The sequence below is a fragment of the Lithobates pipiens genome, unplaced genomic scaffold (genome assembly GCF_037356315.1).
Source record: "Lithobates pipiens isolate NorthernLeopardFrog02 unplaced genomic scaffold, aLitPip1_a1.2 Scaffold_23, whole genome shotgun sequence".
In the NCBI taxonomy this organism is placed as follows: Eukaryota; Metazoa; Chordata; class Amphibia; order Anura; family Ranidae; genus Lithobates; species Lithobates pipiens.
In genome coordinates, this window is record NW_027507785.1 from 336,461,226 (window position 1) to 336,485,306 (window position 24,081).

The following is a 24,081-nucleotide window of genomic DNA, read 5'->3' on the forward strand; positions in this document are numbered from 1 at the left end:
CCAGCTCTCCATGTATATTATAAGGTTTATGTTCTGTCAGTATTTCCTAGAAACGGGTGCAAGTTCCTCCTCCATAGCCGAGTCCTTGTAAAGATGTCAAACCTCCTTTTCATTTAGGAAATGTTTAATCCTGATCACCTCAGCCTGGAACTGCCCCCCCAACCCCCCCATGCCTGCCCCCCCCATGCCTGCCCCCCCCATACAATGTAACAAGGATGGCCAGTTGGGGATCACTTGTACCTGTGTACAGAGACAACTTCCCTGGAGCATTTCCCATGACACCCCGCGATTGCCGGAGCTGATATTTTCCTGGCGGTAATTCTCGGTCTTGTTTGGTCGGCAGGTTTATACCTTGGACCGGTTCAGCAGGGAGCTGGCTCTGATTGGCTGGGCGGCTCTGAATCTCTTTGTGGAATGTGGAAAGCAGAGAGCGCCCTCCTCAGACTCGAGCGGAGTCCAGGTGAGGTCTCCTTATTGGTGGACTCAGTCTTATTCTATATATAACTCCTTTAATCTGCTATAGGCTGGGCGGAGTTCTTCTAAGTGACGTCATATGACTTCCTCTCATAACGTGCCATGCATCGGCATGATGTCACCGGCTGTGTCCACCGGATTACTGATTGGACGGGTTGGGAGGGGAGGGACAGGAATAGGACGGGTTGGGCAGAGAGCAACAGGCATAGGACGGGTTAGGAGGAGAGGGGACGGGCATAGGACGGGTTGGGGGGAGAGGGACGGGCATAGGACGGGTTGGGAGGGGAGGGACGGGCATAGGATGGGTTGGGAGGAGAGGGGATGGGCATAGGACGGGTTGGGAGGAGAGGGGATGGGCATAGGACGGGTTGGGGGGAGAGGGACGGGCATAGGACGGGTTGGGAGGGGAGGGACGGGCATAGGATGGGTTGGGAGGAGCGGGGATGGGCATAGGACGGGTTGAGGGGAGAGGGACGGGCATAGGACGGGTTGGGAGGAGAGGGGATGGGCATAGGACGGATTGGGAGGAGAGGGGATGGGCATAGGACGGGTTGGGAGGAGAGGGGATGGGCATAGGACGGATTGGGAGGAGAGGGGATGGGCATAGGACGGGTTGGGAGGAGAGGGATGGGCATAGGACGGGTTGGGAGGAGAGGGACGGGCATAGGACGGGTTGGGAGGAGAGGGGATGGGCATAGGATGGGTTGGGAGGAGAGGGATGGGCATAGGACGGGTTGGGAGGAGAGGAACGGGCATAGGACAGGTTGGGAGGAGACGGGACTGGCATAGGACGGGTTGGGAGGGGAGGGACGGGCGTAGGAGGGGTTGGGAGGAGAGGGATGGGTTGGGAGGAGAGGGATGGGCATAGGATGGGTTGGCAGGAGAGGGATGGGCATAGGACGGGTTGGGAGGAGAGGGGATGGGCATAGGACGGGTTGGGAGGAGAGGGAATGGGCATAGGACGGGTTGGGAGGAGAGGGATGGGCATAGGACGGGTTGGGAGGAGAGGAACGGGCATAGGACAGGTTGGGAGGAGAGGGGACTGGCATAGGACGGGTTGGGAGGGGAGGGACGTGCGTAGGAGGGGTTGGGAGGAGAGGGACGGGTTGGGAGGAGAGGGATGGGCATAGGATGGGTTGGCAGGAGAGGGACGGGCATAGGACGGGCTGGGAGGAGAGGGACGGGCAAAGGACGGGTTGGGGGGAGAGGGACGGGCATAGGACGGGTTGGGAGGAGAGGGACAGACATCGGATGGGTTGGGAGGAGAGGGACGGGCATAGGATGGGTTGGCAGGAGAGGGACGGGCATAGGACGGGCTGGGAGGAGAGGGACAGACATCGGATGGGTTGGGAGGAGAGGGACGGGCATAGGATGGGTTGGGAGGGGAGGGGTGGGCATAGGACGGGTTGGGAGGGGAGGGGCAGGCATAGGACGGGTTTGGAGGGGAGGGGCAGGCTTAGGACGGGCTGGGATGGGAGGGGCGTGGCAGAAATAATGTGGGTTGGGATGGGAGGGGCGGGGCAGGCTTACGATGGGTTGGGATGGGAGGGACGGGGCAGGAATAGGACTGGTTGGGATGGGAGGGGCGGGGCAGGATTAGGACTGGTTGGGATGGGAGAGGCGGGCATAGGGCGGGTTGGGGGGAAGGGGCGGGGTCGGTGCCCCCTTTGTACAGGCACGGTGAATGTTATATGGCAGTGCCCGCTCTATGAGCTCTCTGACTATTTTGTATATTTTTCAGGTTTCTTTAAATGAAGGAGGTCACCAGATCCGGATATATCACTCCCCTCCCCCCACCGATCGTTCCTTCTCGGTGGAGTCGCTGGCATCCTCGGGGCGGTGAGCATACACACAATTTATATTGAGTACATGGATGACGCACCCAGCGCCTGATATATACGCACCCAATGCTGTCATGAATCAGAAGGACTTTAGTTTACTTGGGAGACTTGAAATAATAAAAAGAAATAGAATCAGAGGATTCTCTGATTGGACGAGATGGGAAGGTGGGGCCTGATGTCACACTTGCCACCTTTTCCAATCAGAGAACATTTTGTATTCATTTGCCAAACATTCTCTGAATGGCGCCGTATCAAGGGACTGATCTCCTGTGTTCAGAATGCAGCAGGACAGGCGCTTGGCATGGGGGGACCCGGAAGCTATTGGAGTATCGGTGTAGTAACAGTGGGGTAGTAGTGTAGTAGCAGCAGAGTAACGGTGGAGTAGGGGTGTAGTAATGGTGGAGTAGTGGTGTAGTAGCAGCAGAGTAACGGTGGAGTAGGGGTGTAGTAATGGTGTAGTAATGGTGTAGTAGCAGCTGAGTAACTGTGTAGTAGCGGCGGAGTAATGGTGGAGTAGCAGCAGAGTAATGGTGGAGTAGCAGCAGAGTAACAGCGGAGTAGTGGCAGAGTAATGGTGGAGTAGCAGTGTAGTAATGTTGTAGTAGTGGTGGAGTAGCAGTGTAGTAATGTTGTAGTAGTGGTGGAGTAGCAGTGTAGTAATGTTGTAGTAGTGGTGGAGTAGCAGTGTAGTAATGTTGTAGTAGTGGTGGAGTAGCAGTCAGTGATAATTTTGTAAACAAATATTTTCATCAACTAAATTAACACTATTTTGGTCGACTAAAATATGACTAAAACTAAATTGAAATTTGATGCCAAAATGAAGCCTGCACTACCACATAAGAATCAGTAGGGGGCGTATGTAAGGTCGGTGATGTTGTGCGATGACATTACAGACAATGGAGGTGAAAGTTTTTGTTTTTTTTAATATATTTTAAAGCTGCACTTCTGTTTGTTGAAAAGCGATATTTGTGTTTTGTTTATAAAACTCGTTTTCTTCTATATAAATCTTTGTCTGTAGTTCCGGTTCAAACCTTAAAAACCTAAATAATAAATGATTACTCTGGGAGTATAGAATGAGTCTGGTACTTCTAGAGAATGTTTGATTTTAGTCCACTAAAATACAACTAAAACTAAAATGGCCTTTTTTTGTATAAGACTGTCTGGAGTTCCGTTTTAACAAATGCGATCGTTCTAATCCGTCATGTAGGACCTTCAGAAAACATAAATCTTTACATAGTAACACCTTCACCGGAAGATTTTCCTAGCGATTATTTGGAATATCTTCTCAGCTTGACCATGACTTGGATTCAGAACCCGCCTGTGTCAGGGATCGGTTCCGGGATCGTTCTCCTCACTTGGATTCAGAACCCGCCTGTGTCAGGGATCGGTTCCGGGATCGTTCTCCTCACTTGGATTCAGAACCCGCCTGTGTCGGGGATCGGTTCCGGGATCGTTCTCCTCACTTGGATTCAGAACCCGCCTGTGCCGGGGATCGGTTCCGGGATCGTTCTCCTCACTTGGATTCAGAACCCGCCTGTGTCGGGGATCGGTTCCGGGATCGTTCTCCTCACTTGGATTCAGAACCCGCCTGTGCCGGGGATCGGTTCCGGGATCGTTCTCCTCACTTGGATTCAGAACCCGCCTGTGCCGGGGATCGGTTCCGGGATCGTTCTCCTCACTTGGATTCAGAACCCGCCTGTGTCGGGGATCGGTTCCGGGATCGTTCTCCTCACTTGGATTCAGAACCCGCCTGTGCCGGGGATCGGTTCCGGGATCGTTCTCCTCACTTGGATTCAGAACCCGCCTGTGCCGGGGATCGGTTCCGGGATCGTTCTCCTCACTTGAATTCAGAACCCGCCTGTGCCGGGGATCGGTTCCGGGATCGTTCTCCTCACTTGGATTCAGAACCCGTCTGTGCCGGGGATCGGTTCCGGGATCCTTCTCCTCACTTGGATTCAGAACCCGCCTGTGTCGGGGATCGGTTCCGGGATCGTTCTCCTCACTTGGATTCAGAACCCTTCTGTGCCGGGGATCGGTTCCGGGATCCTTCTCCTCACTTGGATTCAGAACCCGCCTGTGTCGGGGATCGGTTCCGGGATCGTTCTCCTCACTTGGATTCAGAACCCTTCTGTGCCGGGGATCGGTTCCGGGATCCTTCTCCTCACTTGGATTCAGAACCCGTCTGTGTCGGGGATCGGTTCCGGGATCGTTCTCCTCACTTGGATTCAGAACCCGTCTGTGCCGGGGATCGGTTCCAGGATCGTTCTCCTCACTTGGATTCAGAACCCGCCTGTGCCGGGGATCGGTTCCGGGATCGTTCTCCTCACTTGGATTCAGAACCCGCCTGTGTCGGGGATCGGTTCTGGGATCGTTCTCCTCACTTGGATTCAGAACCCGTCTGTGCCGGGGATCGGTTCCGGGATCCTTCTCACTTGGATTCAGAACCCGTCTGTGTCGGGGATCGGTTCCGGGATCGTTCTCCTCACTTGGATTCAGAACCCGTCTGTGCCGGGGATCGGTTCCAGGATCGTTCTCCTCACTTGGATTCAGAACCCACCTGTGCCGGGGATCGGTTCCGGGATCGTTCTCCTCACTTGGATTCAGAACCCGCCTGTGCCGGGGATCGGTTCCGGGATCGTTCTCCTCACTTGGATTCAGAACCCGCCTGTGCCGGGGATCGGTTCCGGGATCGTTCTCCTCACTTGGATTCAGAACCCGCCTGTGTCGGGGATCGGTTCCGGGATCGTTCTCCTCACTTGGATTCAGAACCCGTCTGTGTCGGGGGTCAGTTCCGGGGTCGTTCTCCTCACTTGGATTCAGAACCCGTCTGTGTCGGGGATCGGTTCCAGGACCGTTCTCCTCACTTGGATTCAGAACCCGCCTGTGCCGGGGATCGGTTCCGGGATCGTTCTCCTCACTTGGATTCAGAACCCGTCTGTGCCGGGGAACGGTTCCGGGATCGTTCTCCTCACTTGGATTCAGAACCTGTCTGTGCCAGGGATCGGTTCCGGGATCGTTCTCCTCACTTGGATTCAGAACCTGTCTGTGCCAGGGATCGGTTCCGGGATCGTTCTCCTCACTTGGATTCAGAACCTGTCTGTGCCAGGGATCGGTTCCGGGATCGTTCTCCTCACTTGGATTCAGAACCCGCCTGTGTCGGGGATCGGTTCCGGGATCGTTCTCCTCACTTGGATTCAGAACCCGCCTGTGCCGGGGATCGGTTCCGGGATCGTTCTCCTCACTTGGATTCAGAACCCGTCTGTGCCGGGGATCGGTTCCGGGATCGTTCTCCTCACTTGGATTCAGAACCCGTCTGTGTCGGGGATCGGTTCCGGGATCGTTCTCCTCACTTGGATTCAGAACCCGCCTGTGCCGGGGATCGGTTCCGGGATCGTTCTCCTCACTTGGATTCAGAACCCGTCTGTGCCGGGGATCGGTTCCGGGATCCTTCTCCTCACTTGGATTCAGAACCCGCCTGTGTCGGGGATCGGTTCCGGGATCGTTCTCCTCACTTGGATTCAGAACCCTTCTGTGCCGGGGATCGGTTCCGGGATCCTTCTCCTCACTTGGATTCAGAACCCGTCTGTGTCGGGGATCGGTTCCGGGATCGTTCTCCTCACTTGGATTCAGAACCCGTCTGTGCCGGGGATCGGTTCCAGGATCGTTCTCCTCACTTGGATTCAGAACCCACCTGTGCCGGGGATCGGTTCCGGGATCGTTCTCCTCACTTGGATTCAGAACCCGCCTGTGCCGGGGATCGGTTCCGGGATCGTTCTCCTCACTTGGATTCAGAACCCGCCTGTGTCGGGGATCGGTTCTGGGATCGTTCTCCTCACTTGGATTCAGAACCCGTCTGTGCCGGGGATCGGTTCCGGGATCCTTCTCCTCACTTGGATTCAGAACCCGTCTGTGTCGGGGATCGGTTCCGGGATCGTTCTCCTCACTTGGATTCAGAACCCGTCTGTGCCGGGGATCGGTTCCAGGATCGTTCTCCTCACTTGGATTCAGAACCCACCTGTGCCGGGGATCGGTTCCGGGATCGTTCTCCTCACTTGGATTCAGAACCCGCCTGTGCCGGGGATCGGTTCCGGGATCGTTCTCCTCACTTGGATTCAGAACCCGCCTGTGCCGGGGATCGGTTCCGGGATCGTTCTCCTCACTTGGATTCAGAACCCGCCTGTGTCGGGGATCGGTTCCGGGATCGTTCTCCTCACTTGGATTCAGAACCCGTCTGTGTCGGGGGTCAGTTCCGGGGTCATTCTCCTCACTTGGATTCAGAACCCGTCTGTGTCGGGGATCGGTTCCAGGACCGTTCTCCTCACTTGGATTCAGAACCCGCCTGTGCCGGGGATCGGTTCCGGGATCGTTCTCCTCACTTGGATTCAGAACCCGTCTGTGCCGGGGAACGGTTCCGGGATCGTTCTCCTCACTTGGATTCAGAACCTGTCTGTGCCAGGGATCGGTTCCGGGATCGTTCTCCTCACTTGGATTCAGAACCCGTCTGTGTCGGGGATCGGTTCCGGGATCGTTCTCCTCACTTGGATTCAGAACCCGCCTGTGCCGGGGATCGGTTCCGGGATCGTTCTCCTCACTTGGATTCAGAACCCGTCTGTGCCGGGGATCGGTTCCGGGATCGTTCTCCTCACTTGGATTCAGAACCCGTCTGTGTCGGGGATCGGTTCCGGGATCGTTCTCCTCACTTGGATTCAGAACCCACCTGTGCCGGGGATCGGTTCCGGGATCGTTCTCCTCACTTGGATTCAGAACCCGCCTGTGCCGGGGATCGGTTCCGGGATCGTTCTCCTCACTTGGATTCAGAACCCGCCTGTGCCGGGGATCGGTTCCGGGATCGTTCTCCTCACTTGGATTCAGAACCCGCCTGTGTCGGGGATCGGTTCCGGGATCGTTCTCCTCACTTGGATTCAGAACCCGCCTGTGTCGGGGATCGGTTCCGGGATCGTTCTCCTCACTTGGATTCAGAACCCGCCTGTGCCGGGGATCGGTTCCGGGATCGTTCTCCTCACTTGGATTCAGAACCCGCCTGTGTCGGGGATCGGTTCCGGGATCGTTCTCCTCACTTGGATTCAGAACCCGCCTGTGCCGGGGATCGGTTCCGGGATCGTTCTCCTCACTTGGATTCAGAACCCGCCTGTGCCGGGGATCGGTTCCGGGATCGTTCTCCTCACTTGGATTCAGAACCCGCCTGTGTCGGGGATCGGTTCCGGGATCGTTCTCCTCACTTGGATTCAGAACCCGCCTGTGCCGGGGATCGGTTCCGGGATCGTTCTCCTCACTTGGATTCAGAACCCGCCTGTGCCGGGGATCGGTTCCGGGATCGTTCTCCTCACTTGAATTCAGAACCCGCCTGTGCCGGGGATCGGTTCCGGGATCGTTCTCCTCACTTGGATTCAGAACCCGTCTGTGCCGGGGATCGGTTCCGGGATCCTTCTCCTCACTTGGATTCAGAACCCGCCTGTGTCGGGGATCGGTTCCGGGATCGTTCTCCTCACTTGGATTCAGAACCCTTCTGTGCCGGGGATCGGTTCCGGGATCGTTCTCCTCACTTGGATTCAGAACCCGTCTGTGCCGGGGATCGGTTCCGGGATCCTTCTCCTCACTTGGATTCAGAACCCGCCTGTGTCGGGGATCGGTTCCGGGATCGTTCTCCTCACTTGGATTCAGAACCCTTCTGTGCCGGGGATCGGTTCCGGGATCGTTCTCCTCACTTGAATTCAGAACCCGCCTGTGCCGGGGATCGGTTCCGGGATCGTTCTCCTCACTTGGATTCAGAACCCGTCTGTGCCGGGGATCGGTTCCGGGATCCTTCTCCTCACTTGGATTCAGAACCCGCCTGTGTCGGGGATCGGTTCCGGGATCGTTCTCCTCACTTGGATTCAGAACCCTTCTGTGCCGGGGATCGGTTCCGGGATCCTTCTCCTCACTTGGATTCAGAACCCGTCTGTGTCGGGGATCGGTTCCGGGATCGTTCTCCTCACTTGGATTCAGAACCCGTCTGTGCCGGGGATCGGTTCCAGGATCGTTCTCCTCACTTGGATTCAGAACCCGCCTGTGCCGGGGATCGGTTCCGGGATCGTTCTCCTCACTTGGATTCAGAACCCGCCTGTGTCGGGGATCGGTTCTGGGATCGTTCTCCTCACTTGGATTCAGAACCCGTCTGTGCCGGGGATCGGTTCCGGGATCCTTCTCACTTGGATTCAGAACCCGTCTGTGTCGGGGATCGGTTCCGGGATCGTTCTCCTCACTTGGATTCAGAACCCGTCTGTGCCGGGGATCGGTTCCAGGATCGTTCTCCTCACTTGGATTCAGAACCCACCTGTGCCGGGGATCGGTTCCGGGATCGTTCTCCTCACTTGGATTCAGAACCCGCCTGTGCCGGGGATCGGTTCCGGGATCGTTCTCCTCACTTGGATTCAGAACCCGCCTGTGCCGGGGATCGGTTCCGGGATCGTTCTCCTCACTTGGATTCAGAACCCGCCTGTGTCGGGGATCGGTTCCGGGATCGTTCTCCTCACTTGGATTCAGAACCCGTCTGTGTCGGGGGTCAGTTCCGGGGTCGTTCTCCTCACTTGGATTCAGAACCCGTCTGTGTCGGGGATCGGTTCCAGGACCGTTCTCCTCACTTGGATTCAGAACCCGCCTGTGCCGGGGATCGGTTCCGGGATCGTTCTCCTCACTTGGATTCAGAACCCGTCTGTGCCGGGGAACGGTTCCGGGATCGTTCTCCTCACTTGGATTCAGAACCTGTCTGTGCCAGGGATCGGTTCCGGGATCGTTCTCCTCACTTGGATTCAGAACCCGTCTGTGTCGGGGATCGGTTCCGGGATCGTTCTCCTCACTTGGATTCAGAACCCGCCTGTGCCGGGGATCGGTTCCGGGATCGTTCTCCTCACTTGGATTCAGAACCCGTCTGTGCCGGGGATCGGTTCCGGGATCGTTCTCCTCACTTGGATTCAGAACCCGTCTGTGTCGGGGATCGGTTCCGGGATCGTTCTCCTCACTTGGATTCAGAACCCGCCTGTGCCGGGGATCGGTTCCGGGATCGTTCTCCTCACTTGGATTCAGAACCCGTCTGTGCCGGGGATCGGTTCCGGGATCCTTCTCCTCACTTGGATTCAGAACCCGCCTGTGTCGGGGATCGGTTCCGGGATCGTTCTCCTCACTTGGATTCAGAACCCTTCTGTGCCGGGGATCGGTTCCGGGATCCTTCTCCTCACTTGGATTCAGAACCCGTCTGTGTCGGGGATCGGTTCCGGGATCGTTCTCCTCACTTGGATTCAGAACCCGTCTGTGCCGGGGATCGGTTCCAGGATCGTTCTCCTCACTTGGATTCAGAACCCACCTGTGCCGGGGATCGGTTCCGGGATCGTTCTCCTCACTTGGATTCAGAACCCGCCTGTGCCGGGGATCGGTTCCGGGATCGTTCTCCTCACTTGGATTCAGAACCCGCCTGTGTCGGGGATCGGTTCTGGGATCGTTCTCCTCACTTGGATTCAGAACCCGTCTGTGCCGGGGATCGGTTCCGGGATCCTTCTCCTCACTTGGATTCAGAACCCGTCTGTGTCGGGGATCGGTTCCGGGATCGTTCTCCTCACTTGGATTCAGAACCCGTCTGTGCCGGGGATCGGTTCCAGGATCGTTCTCCTCACTTGGATTCAGAACCCACCTGTGCCGGGGATCGGTTCCGGGATCGTTCTCCTCACTTGGATTCAGAACCCGCCTGTGCCGGGGATCGGTTCCGGGATCGTTCTCCTCACTTGGATTCAGAACCCGCCTGTGCCGGGGATCGGTTCCGGGATCGTTCTCCTCACTTGGATTCAGAACCCGCCTGTGTCGGGGATCGGTTCCGGGATCGTTCTCCTCACTTGGATTCAGAACCCGTCTGTGTCGGGGGTCAGTTCCGGGGTCATTCTCCTCACTTGGATTCAGAACCCGTCTGTGTCGGGGATCGGTTCCAGGACCGTTCTCCTCACTTGGATTCAGAACACGCCTGTGCCGGGGATCGGTTCCGGGATCGTTCTCCTCACTTGGATTCAGAACCCGTCTGTGCCGGGGAACGGTTCCGGGATCGTTCTCCTCACTTGGATTCAGAACCTGTCTGTGCCAGGGATCGGTTCCGGGATCGTTCTCCTCACTTGGATTCAGAACCCGTCTGTGTCGGGGATCGGTTCCGGGATCGTTCTCCTCACTTGGATTCAGAACCCGCCTGTGCCGGGGATCGGTTCCGGGATCGTTCTCCTCACTTGGATTCAGAACCCGTCTGTGCCGGGGATCGGTTCCGGGATCGTTCTCCTCACTTGGATTCAGAACCCGTCTGTGTCGGGGATCGGTTCCGGGATCGTTCTCCTCACTTGGATTCAGAACCCACCTGTGCCGGGGATCGGTTCCGGGATCGTTCTCCTCACTTGGATTCAGAACCCGCCTGTGCCGGGGATCGGTTCCGGGATCGTTCTCCTCACTTGGATTCAGAACCCGCCTGTGCCGGGGATCGGTTCCGGGATCGTTCTCCTCACTTGGATTCAGAACCCGCCTGTGTCGGGGATCGGTTCCGGGATCGTTCTCCTCACTTGGATTCAGAACCCGCCTGTGCCGGGGATCGGTTCCGGGATCGTTCTCCTCACTTGGATTCAGAACCCGCCTGTGCCGGGGATCGGTTCCGGGATCCTTCTCCTCACTTGGATTCAGAACCCGTCTGTGCCGGGGATCGGTTCCGGGATCGTTCTCCTCACTTGGATTCAGAACCCGCCTGTGCCGGGGATCGGTTCCGGGATCATTCTCCTCACTTGGATTCAGAACCCGTCTGTGTCGGGGTCGGTTCCGGGATCGTTCTCCTCACTTGGATTCAGAACCCGTCTGTGCCGGGGATCGGTTCCAGGATCGTTCTCCTCACTTGGATTCAGAACCCGCCTGTGTCGGGGATCGGTTCCGGGATCGTTCTCCTCACTTGGATTCAGAACCCGCCTGTGTCGGGGATCGGTTCCGGGATCGTTCTCCTCACTTAGATTCAGAACCCGCCTGTGCCGGGGATCGGTTCCGGGATCGTTCTCCTCACTTGGATTCAGAACCCGCCTGTGCCGGGGATCGGTTCCGGGATCATTCTCACTTGGATTCAGAACCCGTCTGTGTCGGGGTCGGTTCCGGGATCGTTCTCCTCACTTGGATTCAGAACCCGTCTGTGCCGGGGATCGGTTCCGGGATCGTTCTCCTCACTTAGATTCAGAACCCGTCTGTGTCGGGGTCGGTTCCGGGATCGTTCTCCTCACTTGGATTCAGAACCCGTCTGTGCCGGGGATCGGTTCCAGGATCGTTCTCCTCACTTGGATTCAGAACCCGCCTGTGTCGGGGATCGGTTCCGGGATCGTTCTCCTCACTTGGATTCAGAACCCGCCTGTGTCGGGTATCGGTTCCGGGATCGTTCTCCTCACTTAGATTCAGAACCCGCCTGTGCCGGGGATCGGTTCCGGGGTAGTTCTCCTCACTTGGATTCAGAACCCGCCTGTGCCGGGGATCGGTTCCGGGGTAGTTCTCCTCACTTGGATTCAGAACCCGTCTGTGCCGGGGATCGGTTCCGGGGTAGTTCTCCTCACTTGGGGATGACGTGACTTTATGGCCTGCATTAAGTTCTTCTCTCTTTCCCTTTCCCAGAATTGTTCCGTGCGCCACATTACTCACCCGGATCCGGAAAGGAAAAATCGAGCACCGTGCAGAGGACGGCACCGCCCATGAGGAGCGCCCCCAATATTCACAGAAGGTCTATTACTCAGACACGGCGCAGCCCTCCCCGGGGGAAGTCCGCCTGTACAAGGCCATGCTTAGCCGGTAAATAATAGTGGGAAATAATTATCTGTAGACTTGATGAAGCTGAATGTTTATCTAGATGCAGAACCCCGGGGCAGAGGGTGGAATGTGGTCCTCTCAGCACTGGGGTTCTTCATTTCCTCCCAAGGGGCAACCCACCAAATGGGGCATCATAACCCCCTTTGTGTGTGTGTGTGTGTGTGTGTGTGTGTGTGTGTATGGTGTGTGTGTGTGTGTGTGTGTGTGTGTGTGTGTGTGTGTGTGTGTGTGTAAGGGCGATTGACTTTCCTCTGTGTTCAGTAATCCAAGCTCCTTTGGAGACTGATGTTGATGAGGATATGGTGAATATGGTATATAGTGGTGTAGTAAGGGGGTGTGGTCTGCACTGGGTGCGACTCGCTGGTGGAGCGCTGTGTCCGCCCAACACAAGTGCCTCTTTAACTACTTTCCGACCACCGGCTGTCCAATGACGGACCTATTGTGGTGGGAGGGCGTCATATGATGTCCTCCTATTTAAACAGGGAATGTGCGCGATCGTGCATGCGCATCCGTTTCTTCGGTGGCGGCATGTCACGGAGACACCGCTCGCCACCGAAGGGGGTGAACAGCCATTGGGTATGGCTGTTTACCACATAATCACAGATGGTCACACCCCCACTGTGCACGGCGCATGTGCGCAAGCGTGCTGCTCGTGCATGTCGGTGGCGGCGTGTTCCCGAGGATCACTGCTTGTCACCGATTGGCTGGCTGTTTACCCACTTCATCGGCTGTGATCCTTTCACAGCCGATCACTAAAATGTAAACAAACCGCGGTAACGAGAGCGTGTGTGAGGAGGAGATTGCGGTAACATCTTGTTACCGCTTACAGTACACACCAATCACACTGATTGCCCCCCCCCCTCAATAAAGAGGACCTGTCACCACCCATCGTAGTACATGTCACTCACAGTCCATCAGAGTACCCGAATACCTATTTGCAGCCCATGCCTCACAGATTATATGTTGGGGTGTTTGCTTTCCAAAATGGGGTAATTTTGTGGGCAATTCCATTGTCCTGCTGCTCCAGAGCCTTCAAAAGTGTAATAGGTAGCAATGAAATATGAGAAATGTCATTTATGCTCCTAGAACGCCTGAAGGCGCTCCCTCAATGTTGGTCCTCTGTATGTGGCCAGGCTGTGTAAAAGTCTCACACATGTGGTATCGCCATACTCAGGAGGAGGAGCAGAATGTATTTTGGGGTGTAATTTGTTGTATACATATGCTGTGCCTGAGAAATAACCTGATGAGGTGACAATTGTGTAAAGAATTGTGGGAAAAAATGACAACTTAAAAAAACTCACTATGCTACTTAATACCTTGGAATGTCTACTTTGTAAAAAGGGGTCATTTGGGGGGGATTTGTACTTTCCTGACTTGTTGGCGTCTCCAGAAATGAGACTCACCTGATGTACTGAAGGCCTGATCAGATCTCATCAATTTTTGTAAACTCTATAACTTTCACACACGCCAAATAATATCCACTCATTTGGCTGATTTTACCAAAGATATGTAGCAGTATAAATTTTGGTGAAAATTTATGAAGAAAAATTACTAATTAGCAAAATTTCATGACAGAAACAAAGAAAAGCATTTTTTTTCACAAAATTTACGTTTTTTTTAATTTATAGCACAAAAATAAAACCCCCCACTAGTGACTAAATACCACCAAAAGAAAGGTCTATTTGTGTAGAAAAAAGGACGCAACTTTCATATGGGTACAGTGTTGCATGACTGAGTAATTGTCATTCAAACTGTGAGAGCGCTGAAAGCTGAAAATTGGTGTGTACAGGAAGGGGGTGAAAGTGCCTGGTATTGAGGTGGTTAAAGACAACTTGCCCAGCTTGGGGCAAAGGGTTTAGAACTCATTTAAAGAGCCACTCTACCTAAAATTAATATTTCACTAATAGAAAAGTTCTGACTTTCTACATTTAGGGGTTTTCAGTGAGGAGATCTTCCTGGTTTTGGTGTTTCCAGTCTCTTTGGGGTGTGAAGAATATAAGGAAGGGGTGACCCTATTCCTCGGGACAGCTGAGTCTCCAGAATTTGTGTTTGACTCCTCCCATTATTTATCTGAGCAGGTCATTGGTCCGGGTGAGAGAGGTCATTCCTCCATTGGCCGGCAGCTTTGGACAGGAGATGACACCGGACCTGCAACTCTCTGATTGGCTCCAGAGAACCTTCAATGAGAAGATGAAGAATTCGGCTCCTCGACCGTTCCCGCTGTGCTGCGTCTCCCGATATCTCGTCACCTCCGGAATGTCGGTGAGTGACGGGATTTATATCTATATTCCCATTGGCTGCTTAGAGAAGAGGTGAGAATCCCGAGGTGCAGAAAGATTCCACATCAAATTATTGAAAGAAATGGAAACTTTTAAGGCTCTGCACAAAAATCTCCAAATGGTTTCATTTCACCTCATGTAATATTATATTATATTATCACTTAGATATCTCCGAGTTTTAGCCCCTCCTACCTATCCGTATAACATACATTTTACAAACATCAAAGAACTCATTCTTATGTATTAACATCTGGAGCCTCATATAGGAGCATCAGAGAGGAGCATCAGATGGGAGCATCAGAGAGGAGCATCAGAGAGGAGCATCAGAGAGGAGCATCAGATGGGAGCATCAGAGAGGAGCATCAGAGAGGAGCATCAGATGGGAGCATCAGAGAGGAGCATCAGATGGGAGCATCAGAGAGGAGCATCAGAGAGGAGCATCAGAGAGGAGCATCAGAGGAGCATCAGAGAGGAGCATCAGAGAGGAGCATCAGAGAGGAGCATCAGAGAGGAGCATCAGAGGAGCATCAGAGAGGAGCATCAGAGGAGCATCAGATGGGAGCATCAGAGAGGAGCATCAGAGGAGCATCAGATGGGAGCATCAGAGAGGAGCATCAGAGAGGAGCATCAGAGAGGAGCATCAGATAAGAGGAGCATCGGATAGGAGGACCATCGGATAGGAAAAGCATCGGATAGGAGGACCATCGGATAGGAGCATTGAATAGGAGGAGCATCGGATAGGAGGAGAGGAGCATCGGATAGGAGGAGCATCGGATAGGAGGAGCATCGGATAGGAGGAGCATCGGATAGGAGGAGCATCGGATAGGAGGAACATCGGATAGGAGCATTGAATAGGAGGAGCATCGGATAGGAGGAGAGGAGCATCGAATAGGAGGAGCATCGGATAGGAGGAGCATCGGATAGGAGGATCGGATAGGAACATCGGATAGGAGGAGAGGAGCATCGGATAGGTGGAGCATCAGATAGGAGCATCGGATAGGAGGAACATCGGATAGGTGGAGCATCAGATAGGAGGATCGGATAGGAGCATCAGATAGGAGCATCGGATAGGAGCATCGGATAGGAGGAGAGGAACATCAGATAGGAGCATTGAATAGGAGGAGCATCGGATAGGAGCATTGAATAGGAGGAGCATCGGATAGGAGGAGAGGAGCATCGGATAGGAGGAGAGGAGCATCGGATAGGAGGAGCATCGGATAGGAGGAACATCGGATAGGAGCATTGAATAGGAGGATCGGATAGGAACATCGGATAGGAGGAGCATCGGATAGGAACATCGGATAGGAACATCGGATAGGAACATCGGATAGGAGGAACATCGGATAGGAGGAGAGGAACATCGGATAGGAGGAACATCGGATAGGTGGAGCATCAGATAGGAGCATCGGATAGGAGGAGCATCGGATAGGAGGAGCATCAGATAGGAAGAGCATCGGATAGGAGGAACATCGGATAGGAGGAACATCGGATAGGAGGAGTATTGGATAGGAGGAGTATTGGATAGGAGGAGCATTGGATAGGAGGAGCATCGGATAGGAGGAACATCGGATGGGAACATTGGATAGGAGGAGTATCGGATAGGAGGAGCATTGGATAGGAACATCGGATAGGAGGAGCATCGGATAGGAAGAGCATCGGATAGGAGGAGCATCGGATAGGAGGAACATCGGATAGGAGGAACATCGGATAGGAGGAACATCGGATAGGAGGAGCATCGGATAGGAGGAGCATCGGATAGGAGGAGCTTAGGATAGGAGGAACATCGGATAGGAGCATCGGATAGGAGGAGCATCGGATAGGAACATCGGATAGGAGGAACATCGGATAGGAGGAGCATCGGATAGGAACATCGGATAGGAGGAGCATCGGATAGGAGGAGCATCGGATAGGAGGAGCATCGGATAGGAGGAACATCGGATAGGAACATTGGATAGGAGGAGCATCGGATAGGAGGAGCATCGGATAGGAGGAACATCGGATAGGAACATTGGATAGGAGGAGCATCGGATAGGAACATCGGATAGGAGGAACATCGGATAGGAGGAACATCGGATAGGAGGAGCATCGGATAGGAGGAGCATCGGATAGGAACATCGGATAGGAGGAGCATCGGATAGGAGGAACATCGGATAGGAGGAGCATCGGATAGGAGGAACATTGGATAGGAACATCGGATAGGAGCATCGGATAGGAGGAACATCGGATAGGAGGAGCATCGGATAGGAACATCAGATAGGAGGAGCATCGGATAGGAACATTGGATAGGAGGAGCATCGGATAGGAGGAGCATCGGATAGGAGGAGCATCGGATAGGAACATCGGATAGGAGGAACATCGGATAGGAACATTGGATAGGAGGAGCATCGGATAGGAGGAGCATCGGATAGGAGGAGCATCGGATAGGAGGAACATCGGATAGGAACATTGGATAGGAGGAGCATCGGATAGGAACATCGGATAGGAGGAGCATCGGATAGGAGGAGCATCGGATAGGAGGAGCATCGGATAGGAACATCAGATAGGAGGAGCATCGGATAGGAACATTGGATAGGAGGAGCATCGGATAGGAACATCGGATAGGAGGAGCATCGGATAGGAGGAGCATCGGATAGGAACATCGGATAGGAGGAACATCGGATAGGAACATTGGATAGGAGGAGCATCGGATAGGAGGAGCATCGGATAGGAGGAACATCGGATAGGAACATTGGATAGGAGGAGCATCGGATAGGAACATCGGATAGGAGGAGCATCGGATAGGAGGAGCATCGGATAGGAACATCGGATAGGAGGAGCATCGGATAGGAGGAGCATCGGATAGGAACTTCGGATAGGAGGAGCATCGGATAGGAGGAGCATCGGATAGGAACATCGGATAGGAGGAACATTGGATAGGAGGAGCATCGGATAGGAGGAGCATTGGATAGGAGGAGCATCGGATAGGAGGAGCATCGGATAGGAGGAGCATCGGATAGGAGGAACATCGGATAGGAACATCGGATAGTAGGAGCATCGGATAGGAGGAACATCGGATAGGAACATCAGATAGGAGGAGCATCGGATAGGAACATTGGATAGGAGGAGCATCGGATAGGAACATCGGATAGGAGGAACATCGGATAGGAACATTGGATAGGAGGAGCATCGGATAGGAGGAGCATCGGATAGGAGGAGCATCGGATAGGAACATCGGATAGGAGGAACATTGGATAGGAGGAGCATCGGATAGGAGGAGCATTGGATAGGAGGAGCATCGGATAGGAGGAGCATCGGATAGGAGGAGCATCGGATAGGAGGAGCATCGGATAGGAGGAACATCGGATAGGAACATCAGATAGGAGGAGCATCGGATAGGAACATTGGATAGGAGGAGCATCGGATAGGAACATCAGATAGGAGGAACATCGGATAGGAACATCGGATAGTAGGAGCATCGGATAGGAGGAGCATCGGATAGGAACATCAGATAGGAGGAGCATCGGATAGGAACATTGGATAGGAGGAGCATCGGATAGGAACATCGGATAGGAGGAGCATCGGATAGGAGGAGCATCGGATAGAAACATCGGATAGGAGGAGCATCGGATAGGAGGAGCATCGGATAGGAACATCGGATAGGAGGAACATCGGATAGGAACATTGGATAGGAGGAGCATCGGATAGGAGGAGCATCGGATAGGAGGAGCATCGGATAGGAGGAGCATCGGATAGGAACATCGGATAGGAACATCGGATAGGAGGAGCATCGGATAGGAGGAGCATCGGATAGGAGGAGCATCGGATAGGAGGAGCATCGGATAGGAGGAACATCGGATAGGAACATTGGATAGGAGGAGCATCGGATAGGAGGAGCATCGGATAGGAGGAGCATCGGATAGGAACATCGGATAGGAACATCGGATAGGAACATCGGATAGGAACATTGGATAGGAACATTGGATAGGAACATCGGATAGGAGGAGCATCGGATAGGAGCATCGGATAGGAGGAGCATCGGATAGGAACATCGGATAGGAGGAGCATCGGATAGGAGGATCGGATAGGAGGAGCATCGGATAGGAGGAGCATCGGATAGGAGGAACATCGGATAGGAGGAACATTGGATAGGAACATCGGATAGGAGGATCAGATAGGAACATTGGATAGGAGGAGCATCGGATAGGAACATTGGATAGGAGGAGCATCGGATAGGAGGAGCATCGGATAGGAACATCGGATAGGAGGAACATTGGATAGGAACATTGGATAGGAGGAGCATCGGATAGGAGGAGCATCGGATAGGAGGAGCATCGGATAGGAGGAACATCGGATAGGAGGAACATCGGATAGGAGGAACATCGGATAGGAGGAGCATCGGATAGGAACATTGGATAGGAGGAACATCGGATAGGAGGAACATCGGATAGGAGGAGCATCGGATAGGAGGAGCATCGGATAGGAACATCGGATAGGAGGAACATCGGATAGGAACATTGGATAGGAGGAACATTGGATAGGAGGAACATCGGATAGGAGGAACATCGGATAGGAGGAGCATCGGATAGGAACATCGGATAGGAACATCGGATAGGAGGAACATCGGATAGGAGGAACATTGGATAGGAGCATCGGATAGGAGGAACATCGGATAGGAGGAGCATCGGATAGGAGGATCGGATAGGAGCATTGAATAGGAGGAGAATCGGATAGGAGCATCGGATAGGAGGAACATCGGATAGGAATATCGGATAGGGGGAACATCGGATAGGAATATCGGATAGGAGGAACATCGGATAGGAACATCGGATAGGAGGAACATCGGATAGGAGGAACATCGGATAGGAGGAACATCGGATAGGAATATCGGATAGGAGGAGCATCGGATAGGAGGAACATCGGATAGGAGGAACATCGGATAGGAGGAACATCGGATAGGAATATCGGATAGGAGGAGCATCGGATAGGAGGAACATCGGATATTCCTTTCTATAATTTGCTGACTCTCTATACAGTAATGTTGGTGATGACGGTGTCAGGTCTCTCACATGTGATCTGTTTGGTAATCTGCAGGTCTCGGTGGACTCGGCTCAGAACCTTCCCTGGTCGGGGATGACGGCGGCTCATTTCTGCTTTAACCCTCCGGCTGCTCTTTACTACGGAGACCCGTGGAGGAAGTACGACCGCGCCCTCCCTGTGCATGACATGGATTTAGACGGGAGTCAGAACTGTCCAGTCTGGCGGGACGGATTCCAGGTGGGTGTCAGGAAATATTCTGCCCTAATGCCTCAGATCTGTAGAGTGACCGGAACCCGGACTGGAGGAAGATACTTCTTCCCGGAGGTCCGACTTCCAACCAGCAACGCTGCTCCAAAAGAACAAACAGACATTTGTCTGCGGAACATCCGACAACAATCGTCCGATGGAGCGCACACACCGTCAGATTTCCCGCCAACATCACACATTTCCCATCGTGTGTACGAGGCTTAAGAGGAGCACCGGGGCGTCCCCAATTCCCATCATCAGCCATGTGTGGGGAATGTGTGGGGAATGTGTGGGGAATGTGTGGGGAATGTGTGGGGAATGTGTGGGGAATGTGTGGGGAATGTGTGGGGAATGTGTGGGGAATGTGTGGGGAATGTGTGGGGAATGTGTGGGGAATGTGTGGGGAATGTGTGGGAATGTGTGGGGAATGTGTGGGGAGCTTCCAATCCTTTTTTACCATAAAGAGATAAAACGTATTTTCTCCATCTGCCGGTGACGGCCCCTCGGGATTCTCCAGTCCTCACATATTAAAAGCTCTTGGATATATTTACATAATAATAGTAGTTGGCTGTAGGATGTCTTCCCCCCCAAACTAAGTGTAGCGCTGACCCCCGAAGGAGCTGCTGGGTTTGATTGGGCCGGTAACTAACAATTATTTTCATAATCGATTAGTTGGCTGATTATTGTTTTGATTAATCGATTAATAACCTTAAAAAAAAGTGTGGTGTCTAATTTGGTTAATATGTAAAGTTTTAAAAATGGCAATTTATTCTTAAATATCTCTATATGCAGGGGTAAATATAAATAACCAACTACCGTATATACTCGAGTATAGGCCGACCCGAATATAAGCCGAGGCCCCCAATTTACCCCCAAAAAACTGGAAAAAATTATTGACTCGTGTATAAGCCGAGGGTGAGACATGCCTGTCCATCCCTGTGTGTCCGTCCATCCCTGTGTGTGTGTCCATGCATCCGTGTGTGTGTGTGTGTGTGTCCATGCATCCGTGTGTGTGTGTGTGTGTGTGTGTGTCCATGCATCCGTGTGTGTGTGTGTGTGTGTGTGTGTGTGTGTGTGTGTGTGTGTGTGTCCGTGCAGCCTACCTGTGTCCAGCCTGCCTGTGTCCGTCCAGCCTGTGTCCGTCCAGCCTGCGTCCGTCCAGCCTGCGTCCCGTCCAGCCTGCGTCCCGTCCAGCCTGCGTCCCGTCCAGCCTGCGTCCCGTCCCGGCCCGGCCCGTCCCGTCCCGGCCCGGCCCGTCCCGTCCCGAGCCGAGCCTCCGTCCTTCAGCTCTTCGTCGGCGGCCATTCTAGGATTCAAAAGCCGCGCCTCCGTCGGTGATAGGCGGAACACTCAATTTCCCACTGACTGCTGTTCCGCCTATCGGATGTCCGTGATAGGCGGAACACTCAATTTCCCAGCAGCCTGTGTTCCGCCTATCACGGGCATCGTCTCATCCTCGTCCGTAGTACGAGGATGAGACGATGTCCGTGATAGGCGGAACACAGGCTGCTGGGAAATTCAGTGTTCCGCCTATCACAGGCGAAGGCGGAGGCGCGGCGTTTGAATGTTAGAATGGCCGCTGTCTGTCTGCTCGATACGCTGATCGAGCAGGCAGACAGCGATGACTCGAGTATAAGCCGAGGGGGGCACTTTCAGCCTCAAAAAAGAGGCTGAAAATCTCGGCTTATACTCGAGTATATACGGTATATGGTTGGGGAGCAAAATATCGAATCCACTCTGAGAATAGCAGACAGAAGAGATATACTGTATATACTATTAGAGGCTATATACTGTATATACTATTAGAGGAGAGATATACTGTATATACCATTAGAGGAAAGATATACTGTATATACTATTAGAAGAGATATAATATATATACTATTAGAGGCTATATACTGTATATACTATTAGAGGACATATACTGTATATATTATTAGAAGGGCTACAACGTAGACGTCTATCCACCAATGTAGGCATCTATCCACCAATGTAGGCGCCTATCCAGCAATGTAGGCGCCTATCCAGCAATGGAGGCGCCTATCCAGCAATGTAGGCGCCTATCCAGCAATGGAGGCACCTATCCAGCAATGTAGGCGCCTATCCAGCAATGGAGGCACCTATCCAGCAATGTAGGCGCCTATCCAGCAATGGAGGCTCCTATCCAGCAGTGGAGGCTCCTATGGAGGTTCCTATCCAGCAATGGAGGCTCCTATCTAGCAATGTAGGCACCTATCCAGCAATGGAGGCTCCTATCCAGCAATGGAGGCTCCTATCCAGCAATGGAGGCTCCTATCTAGCAATGTAGGCACCTATCCAGCAATGGAGGCACCTATCCAGCAATGGAGGCTCCTATCCAGCAATGGAGGCTCCCATCCAGCAGTGGAGGCTCCTATGGAGGTTCCTATCCAGCAATGGAGGCACCTATCCAGCAATGTAGGCACCTATCCAGCAATGTAGGCACCTATCCAGCAATGTAGGCACCTATCCAGCAATGGAGGCTCCTATCCAGCAATGGAGGCTCCCATCCAGCAGTGGAGGCTCCTATGGAGGTTCCTATCCAGCAATGGAGGCCACCTCTTCCCCAGTCCTCCTTAGTGGTGCTCGTTCCAAGACTGAGTGCAACCTCCTTTCTTGGAAGTTGCAGGGCCTGTCGGGTCTATCAGATGGACAGCCCAACACCCAATTGTAGCCTAACAACGCTGCTGCTAATGGGGGGGGGGACGGGCGGTGGTAAGTGCTGTCAGCCTGGAACATGCATTGCTGTTACTGGCAGGATCTCCAGGTAATAAACTTTCCAACAGATTCACAAAGAATGATGGCTACATTATGACATTCTGCCGCAATGACTAATGGGGTTGAAGGGTTAGTTCACCTTTGGGGACATGTTGCACAACCCCCAAGCACATTACAATCCACTTTTTGGCTTCTAACAAATGTGCCCCTTTGTGGTTCTTTACCTGTAGGCCGCCCATGTTAGTTGCCCCCCTCTGCCCCACCTAAATGTCAGGATGTTACAAATGCCCTCCCACTGGGGGATCGAGCGCGCTGCCTCATTCGAAGACTGCGCATGTGCAGCGTGAATCTCTCCATCCCTGAGCTCAGCAGAAGAGAGAGGACAAGAATGTGCAGAATATAAACGTCAAAGGAAAGGCAAACCTGACCGGCTGTAGAAATCCTTCAGCGCCACCAAACGTGAATTATAATTGGGAAAGGAGCGTGTACCAACCGCAGCCCTGAGTCCTATGGGGCAAATAAAACATTACTGAACAATAATCATTATCCATAGAACACGTCTTCTTATAATCTTATGTGGTCTCCTGGTGGTCCCGCGGTGGTAGGTTGGGCTTCTGTACCTTGCCCTTGAGGGCCAATCCAGTAGGTGAAAGTCCTTCAGATGGAAACTCGAAGGAGCCGTAAAAAGCAGGTGAGGAACCGAATATCGGTGACAATCGTGCCGGTATGCTGGCTGAAGTCGTGTCACCCGAAGTGCTGTGTTGCCAATACACTGAGTGGTATCCAGGACAGCCGCAAGCCTCTCAAGTCTCCAGAACAACGCGTTTCAAAGCACGGCCTCTTTGTCAAGCCTCCTCTGGGAGAGATAGCACAATTCACATACATGGTCTTACAACGTGACAGCACAATTGTTGGGAGTGTGAATGTAACGTCATGCCATTTAGGCAGAATTGAAGGTGGGGGAGGGTCACATTTTGCAGACTGGCCGTACAGGGGAGCTTACAGGTATAGAATGATGAAGAGGCATTTCCAGCAAAATCGTTAAAAATGTATTTTTCTCCGGTATTATCAAAGCTGTACTTTGCTAAATGTCACGGCACCCCTGCCACTAACTCGTGACTCTGTCACATTTTATTTTTTCTCCTAAAGACTTTCACTGGCAGAATGTTCAGCAAATATCTGACCCTCATCATCCACCTGCATGAGATCCAACCCCAGGAGGTAGGTGGGCACCGCACCGAACAGGCTGGTCAGCAGGGGTCGGCGATGGAAGAGCGGTCGCAGGAATTCATTGCGGGGTCCCAGGCATGGACAGCTATGAGGGTCTTCTACAAGAGCTATTGTAATCTGGGGGCTTTCCAGCTGCCTCTGTACCAGGGAGCCCCCAGCCTGGTAAGTGACGCTCCACACTACTGTCTCCAAACTGCAGCCTTTGGCTTGCCTTTATCCGGCTGTTCAGGTACTATTCCATCCACTAGTGCTAACAATGGGGCATAATTCATATTACTGATACCAATAATGGGACACTATTCCCCCCACTGATACTAATGATGGGGCACTATTCCTCCCACTGATACTAATGATGGGGCACCATTCCTCCCACTGATACTAACGATGGGGCACTATTCCTCTCA

The 24,081-nt window shown here is 53.3% G+C and overlaps 1 protein-coding gene across 1 annotated transcript in view; it reads left to right on the plus strand.

The window, feature by feature from the left end:
* Positions 1 to 24,081, plus strand: part of LOC143927155 (uncharacterized) — an 81,776-nt gene that overhangs the window by 36,336 nt on the left and 21,359 nt on the right. Inside the window, exons 8-13 of the mRNA XM_077451105.1 lie at positions 344 to 460; positions 2,216 to 2,313; positions 11,979 to 12,152; positions 14,249 to 14,432; positions 19,520 to 19,702; positions 23,597 to 23,839. Of these exons, the coding sequence (XP_077307231.1) occupies positions 344 to 460; positions 2,216 to 2,313; positions 11,979 to 12,152; positions 14,249 to 14,432; positions 19,520 to 19,702; positions 23,597 to 23,839 (999 nt within the window). The remainder of the gene's footprint in view (positions 1 to 343; positions 461 to 2,215; positions 2,314 to 11,978; positions 12,153 to 14,248; positions 14,433 to 19,519; positions 19,703 to 23,596; positions 23,840 to 24,081) is intronic.